Source organism: Candoia aspera, chromosome 4, assembly GCF_035149785.1.
Source record: "Candoia aspera isolate rCanAsp1 chromosome 4, rCanAsp1.hap2, whole genome shotgun sequence".
In the NCBI taxonomy this organism is placed as follows: domain Eukaryota; kingdom Metazoa; phylum Chordata; class Lepidosauria; order Squamata; family Boidae; genus Candoia; species Candoia aspera.
Window position 1 is genome coordinate 90,876,051 of NC_086156.1, and position 7,360 is coordinate 90,883,410.

General features: G+C 40.8%; 1 protein-coding gene across 1 annotated transcript; it reads left to right on the top strand.

Annotated features, from left to right (window-relative positions):
- The first annotated feature begins 5,298 nt into the window (after nt 1-5,298).
- Nucleotides 5,299-6,255, top strand: LOC134497312 (olfactory receptor 14A16-like). Its single transcript, XM_063302980.1, has one exon. The coding sequence runs from the start codon at nt 5,299-5,301 to the stop codon at nt 6,253-6,255; it is 957 nt and encodes a 318-aa protein (XP_063159050.1).
- The last annotated feature ends 1,105 nt before the right edge of the window (nt 6,256-7,360 follow it).

Below are 7,360 nucleotides of genomic sequence, written 5' to 3' on the forward strand. Positions count from 1 at the left end.
AAGTGACCAGCCTGCTTACTGTCATGAGAACACGCCAGGATAGCAGAATGTTGAGAGTCAGGCACATACAAACGCCCCCCCACCCGGGCGAGGTCATGCTCAATGGACACCTTGTCAGGATTAGCAAGAAGCCAGGGGTCAGACTTGAGGGCAGAAACAAAAGTGGAGTGCAACCCTCCCGACAGAGTAGGCAGCTTGCGAACCAGAGGGTGGTGCGCTGGAATCGGAGATGAAGGAGAGGCAGGCTGGCCGTGAGCGCTGCTGCACGTAACAGCCACTAGACCCAATTGTGGTTCCGACATGACAGTGCCAATTACATCGGAAACCGGGCCCACGTTTTGTGGCAATCGAGAAAGGGCATCAGCCAAGAAATTCTTCTTCCATGGGATAAATTTAAGCTGGAAATCAAAACGGCTGAAAAATTGAGCCCAGCGAATTTGCTTTGAGCTAAGGCGTCTGGGTGTATGGAGCATTTCGAGGTTACGGTGATCCATCCAAACTTCAAAAGGGCAGGAAGCCCCCTCCAACAGGTGTCTCCAAGCCTCTAAGGCAGCTTTAACAGCAAAAGCCTCCTTTCCCAAACATGCCAGCACCTCTCCGTCTCAGAAAACTTACGGGAAATATAAGTGCAAGGCTTCAAAATCCGCCAGAATACTTTTGCAACATAATAGCTCCAATAGAAAAATCAGAGGTATCCACCTGAACAACGAATGGAAGGTTGGGTCAGGGTGGGAGAGGATGGGCTCCTCAGCTGATCAAAAGCTGATCAAAAGCAGCCTGACATGCAGGAGTCCAATTGAGCACGACCCCCAGGTTCTTAACCTTGCGGGTTTCCCCCACCCACTTTGTGTGCAACAAATCAGTTAGGGGTAGGGCAATTTCACCGAATCCCCTGACAAAGGACCTGTAAAAATTGGTGAACCCCAGGAAAGTTTGAAGTTGACACCTGGTTCAGGGTCACTCCCAACTAAGCACTGCCTGAACCTTAACAGAATCCATTTCAATGCCCTTATCGGAAATCCTGTAACCAAGGTAATCCAAGCGAGATTTATGGAACTCACATTTAGAAAGCTTAGCATAAAGCTTGGCATTTCTAAGCTTGGTTAGAACCTGTTTAAGAAGCCGTTTGTGCTCTTCCGAAGATTTAGTATAAACGAGGACATCATCTAAATACACCAAAAGACCCTTAAACAAGTGGTCATGTATAACTTCATTAATCAGCTGCATGAAAACCCCCGGAGCCCCTGCCAGACCAAAAGGGAGAACCTTATACTGGAAAGAACCCAATGGGCAATTAAAAGCCGTTTTCCATTCATCCCCATCCCAAATACGGATTCGGTAACAGGCTTCTCGGAGGTCCAATTTTGAGAAAACTCTGCCAGTAGACAGATGTGCGAGCATATCCTTGACGAGAGGCAGAGGGTACTTGTTGGAGAGGGAGGTGGAATTCAACCCGCAATAGTCCGTGCACAGTCTGAGGCTGCCATCCTTCTTCTCCCGGAACAACACGGGAGCCCCAAGCGGCGAGTTTGCAGGCTCAATGAAGCCACAAGCCAGGTTTTTATCAATGAACTCCCGTAATGCGGTGAGTTCTTTCTTGGTCATTGGGTAAATCTTTGGCTTTGGCAAGGGGACGTTAGGAAGAAGTTCGATGGAGCAGTCCGTCTTGCGATGGGGGGGCAATTGATCGGCTTCCTCCTCCCCAAAAACATCAGAAAAGTCTGAGTATGTATCTGGCAGACCTTCTAAGAGGGAGGGGGAAGCTGGAGAATCAACAAGCTCTGCTCGCCCCGCCATCATAGCCAGGGAACGTCCCAGCAGAGGAGCTTGATAGAAGCCATCAACAAAGGTAATAGAGCGGGACTTCCAATTGATATAGGATTGTGAGAGGTGAACCATGGAATCCCTAATACCAATAAAGGATTACCCACTGGGGTTACGATGAACTCAATGAGTTTGAAGTGCGACTCCATACGTAAAGCGACCTCCCCAGTAAATTGAGTGGCTGCCCCCCCCCCGCCATGGAGCCATCCAGCTGCTGAAAAATCAGTGGCTTTGGAAGAGGGAAGCAGGGCAAATCCAATGCCTTCACCAAGTCAGGATGGGTCAAACACCTGGAACAGCCGGAGTCTAGTAACGCCCAGACCTCTACGGACTTGGATTGAAATCCTAATTCAATTTTGACAGTGAGGATAGGGCAATCAGCACTCACCATATTGGATTTGCGCCCAGTTTCCATCACTATTCCATCACTATAGTTTCCATCACTATTCATTTATATTAATATATTTCCACAATGGTGGGGAAAGAAGGATGTTGGCAAAAAATAAAATATATTATCTGTGATTTAAGAAGCTGGCAGTTGTTCCCAAGCACTAAACCTTTAACTTGGACTAATTGTTCTTTGTCAACTTATCTTACCCATTTAGGTAACTTTCAGGGAAAATGTCAGAACTATTTTAATGGGTTCTAAGGCATCTGTTTCTCAGAGAGCCACAAGGTTCATTATAGGATTTCTAATGGGACATAGAACTTCCACTCTCCCTAGCATCAGCATCTTCTCCAGGGTGTCCTGTCTTCTCATTATGTGGGCAAAGTATTTCAGTTTTGCCTTTAATATCATTCTCTCAAGTGAGCAGTCTGGCTTTATTTCCTGGAGGATGGACTGGTTTGATCTTCTTGCAGTCCAAGGCACTCTCAGAATTTTCCTCCAACACCACAGTTCAAAAGCATCTGTCTTCCTTCGCTCAGCCTTCCTTATGGTCCAGCTCTCGCAGCCATATGTTACTACTGGGAATACCATTGCTTTAACTATGTGGACCTTTGTTGTCAGTGTGATGTCTCTGCTCTTAACATTATTATTATTATTATTATTATTATTATTATTATTATTATTATTATTATTATTAAATTATTATTACTACTACTACTACTATCCCACCTATTTTTTATGTAACTGGAGATGGTGAACAAGCCTAATTCTCCTGCCTCCTCTTTTCCCCACAAGAAAAACCTTGTGAGGTGGGTTGGGCTGAGGGAGAGTGACTGGCCCAAAGTCACCCAAGTGTCTTTCATCCCTAAGGCAGGCCTTGAACTCATTGTCTCCTGGTTTCGATACCAGTGCCCTCACCACTACACCCAACTGGCTCTCTATTAAGAGACAGGTATCAGTAAGAAATCCATTTGATCTTAAAGGATGTTTCTTTTCCATTTGCAGTGCTTGATCTTGTCTCTTGTATACATTGCCAATGTAAATCATATTTATTCCACAAGCAGTTACGTATATAGTGAGTGGTCTATAATACAGCATTCATGAGGCACCCCTTTAAAGGAACAGGTTAATCCTTTGGTCAGGATTGGGATCCTGTTCCTTAGGTAGTATTGATCCTAAGAATTATTGTTGTAACCCTGTTTCAGTGGGGAACCCTGTTAGGCTTCCAAGGTTCTTTTATTATACTCTACAACACTAACATAGAATTGCAGTGATCCCTGCAGTGTCTTTTTCCCGACTTGAAGGGCTGACAATATATACAGCCTTTTTTGAATCATTCTTCTCTTTTAAGGATCCTTTCCAGCTGTTGGACAAGAAAAAAGAAAACTGCTCTCTTGGAAAAAAAAAATCTGGATTGAGGGATTCATTCCCAATGAATTTAAGAGCTACTGTTGTTTTATGTTATTTTTGTATCTACCTTCCTCTGCTATACTGTATGTGCATCTGTATAGCTATGCATTCTGTATGCAAGAAATAAAATAAAGCAGTTCATAACTACAGATTCATATTTTTTTCTTGAAAGACCCATACAGGAAAGGGGGGATCATCACCTCAAGTCCTCCTGCTGGTTGGAGTGTTAGCAGCAGGCTGCTTTGAGTGATCCTATAAAAGAGAAAGGCTTTCCTTTCGACAATCACTTGAGCAGTCAGCTTCTCAAACTCAGGACTAGTTTGTGTAAAAAAAAGGGAAGGGGCTAATTGAGAGATTAAAGCCTTCTGCTAAATACTTTGTGCTAATTGCAGGTTTTCCAATGCTGAACAACGAAAGTGGTTGTTAAACTTTCTTTAGTAACATGGGAATTGTGGTGATCCCAAAGGAGAGATTCCTTGAAATGGAACAGAAGACAGAGATGACATAACTTCTTTCTGCAAAGCAAAGCTTTCTTCCAAATAGAGCATCTATATTGAAAGAAATTGGCATAGCCTTCTTCTCAAAGAAGTCAGAGGTAAGTGGAGTTCTCTTTCATTCATTCCAGCTATTAAAATATTGCCAAATTGTGGGTACCTATAATTCACGCAGAACACTATAAGATGAATTACATTTTTATTTTCTTATTCCTGAAACAGTGCATCTCTGGGCTCAGGTAAATAGCTACAAAATTTTAATCAGTAATGAATTAGTTATACTTTGACTCCAATTCATATAACACTAAAGAAAGGCCCTCTGTACAAACTCATAGTAGTTATTTAATGTTTTCTTTGTAGTAATACAAAAAGTAATAGGGTTTTCTTATTACTTGAATAAGTATATTACAAATCTGAAAATATTACTTAATGATAATTAGATAAAAAACTAATAATAAGATCATTATTATCTTCAGTCTACAAACTATGCTCACCTGTCTAGCAGTCATCATGCTGAACTCAATGAGCTTGACAGGTAGGTTTTATTTTTTTCCCCCAGACATACATCTCTAAAAGCCAGGGGTATTTGTAATCCTATGACTGTGTTTAAAAAACATCTGCTAGCAATTCTGTAACCATTAAATTGAATTAAGTCCCACTCATATTAGCAAATTTGAATACACAGAAACACACATTAATTTCCCTTGCAGGACAAAAAAAAAAAGGAGAGAGAGAGAAGGGAGGGAGGGAAGGAGAGGGGAATGGAATTATTTGATTCATTCGTTGAATTACTGGAAAATATTCTTTGAAATAACAATTCCTGCTTGTTAATTTTATCCTATTCTATTTTGTAAGGTTTTGCTTTTTTCTTGAAATCCTAGGCAGAGAGAAATTTAGCAGAATTCTGTCTCTCTCTCTTTTCTCTCTGTCCCTCTCTCTGTCTCTATCTCTGAAAAATTGAGGGTTTTTGCAAAATTCTGTATTACTTCATCTTGCATTAAACTAAAAAAATGCCCAAGAATAAGAAATGAATAAGCATGTTTCCTCCTTATATGCACATTTAAATTTTGAGATACATCATTTTGACAATGATTTTTCACTAAGTTCTGGCAGGAAATTGATATGAGTAATTGCATTTGTTTCCTCTACTAATCTCCAGTCATAATCTATTTTTTGTCCAGAATGAGTGAAAGAACTGGAATGGCCAACCAATCCACTGTGATGGAATTCCTTCTGATGGGATTTTCTGATACTCGTGATGGACAACGTCTACATTTTGTCATGTTTCTATTCATTTACTTAGTAGCCTTAACGGGGAATTGGATCATTGTGTCTGTTGTGATCCTGAACCACCACCTGCACACTCCCATGCATTTCTTTTTGGTCAATTTATCCTTGACTGATATTTGTTACATCACAACCACTGTCCCCAAATCAATGGCAATTTCACTGACAGATAGCAAAATAATTACTTTTCTTGGGTGTGTTGCTCAAATCTTCTTAATTGTTACTTCTGCATTTTCTGAGCTTTCCTTGCTTACCATCATGGCTTATGACCGTTATGTAGCTATCTGCCATCCTTTACAATACAATCTCATCCTGAACTGGAACACATGCAATCAGATGGTAGTTACTTCCTGGATCAGCTGCCTGCTATATTCATCTCTACAAACGGTCATCACTTTTCAATTAAATTTCTGTGGGCCAAACATGATTGGGCAATTTTTCTGTGATATTCCTCAGTTACAAAAGATTTCTTGCAGTGATACAAAAGTTAACGAGATTCTGATTTGGATATTTGGATTACTTGTGGGCTCCTTTTGTATTGGATTCATTTTTGCTTCTTATGGCTACATCATCTCTGCTGTGCTGAAGATTCCATCAGTTGAAGGCAGATCCAAAGCCTTCTCAACCTGCAGTCCACACTTGACAGTTTTCTCTTTATTCATCTCCGCAGCTTTGTTTTCATACATGAGGCCAAAATCTCTTTCCTTTCCCACTATAGATTTGTTTTCTGCTGTCCTGTATACAGTTATGCCTCCTGTTCTGAATCCCATCATTTATAGCCTCCGGAACAAGGACATTCAAGCAGCTGTGTGGAAATTAACATCAACAATTAAAAAAAAAATCCTAACCTGATTGAATCATCTTCAGTCTGACAAATATAATATTCTGTTAATAGAATGTCCTTGTGATCCTCTTCACATAAATCTTTCTCCATTATTATAGTTTAATATATAGGATAGCCTCCAAGCCTTTTGGTTTGAAAGTTGTGGGCAGTTCAATGTGAAGGAGGTGAGGTGGGAATTATTTAGGATGTAATTGTTTTTACAAATGACTGGCAGTACAAATGTTGGACTTGGTCTTTTGCTCCTAATTGTTTGTAACATTTTTTTCTTTTTAGATTTTTTTATCCAACCTTTATTCTTTTTTATAAATAACTCAAGGCATGGAAAACTCCTTCCTCCTCCTATTTTCCCCACAACAATCCTGTGAGGTGAGTTGTGCTTTAATCAATCAGTAATAATCATAGCCAAACATATTACTGGATTTTATTTTGTGAAACAGGCAAAAACTTTTGAAGAAAGGTGATTTGGAGATTTTTATCCACCTGACTAAGGTAGCATACAAATGCTGTCTATAGATTTTATAAATAACTGTTTTCTACCTCAATCAATTGAACTGTGGCTTTGGCTTTTCTGTCATTATTCAAATCAATTAAATTCAATACTATTCAAATATAATCAGATCCATATTGACTTCTTTTAATTTCAACCTGATCATACTTTACTGTTCTTAAAATCATTTGCTGAAGTCTCTTGGGTGAAATAACAGTTAAAAAGTTAATTCTTTATTGATCAGTGAAACAGTGCATAAAAATTACCTTTAGCAGGTTTTGATATAATCATGATATACATCAGGTAAGTCAATAACAAGCCCCCCCCCCTTATAAGTGATCTGATCACGGAGGAGGGGGCACACCTGACATGTATTACCAAGACCTGGCTGGGCCCAGAGGAGGGGGCAGCCCTCTCAGAAATGTGTCCAACTGGGTTTCAGGTGTGGCACCAGCCAAGACACTGGGGCAGGGGAGGTGGGGTGGTGGTTGTAATACGAGAACATATAGTGGCCTTCAGCGGCCCTGCTCCACAAGAGGCCAGTTGTGAGGCCCTGTACTTCAAGTTGGGTTCCCGAGAACAGTTGGGAGTGTTGCTGCTGTACCAGCCTCCCTGCTGTGTGGCAA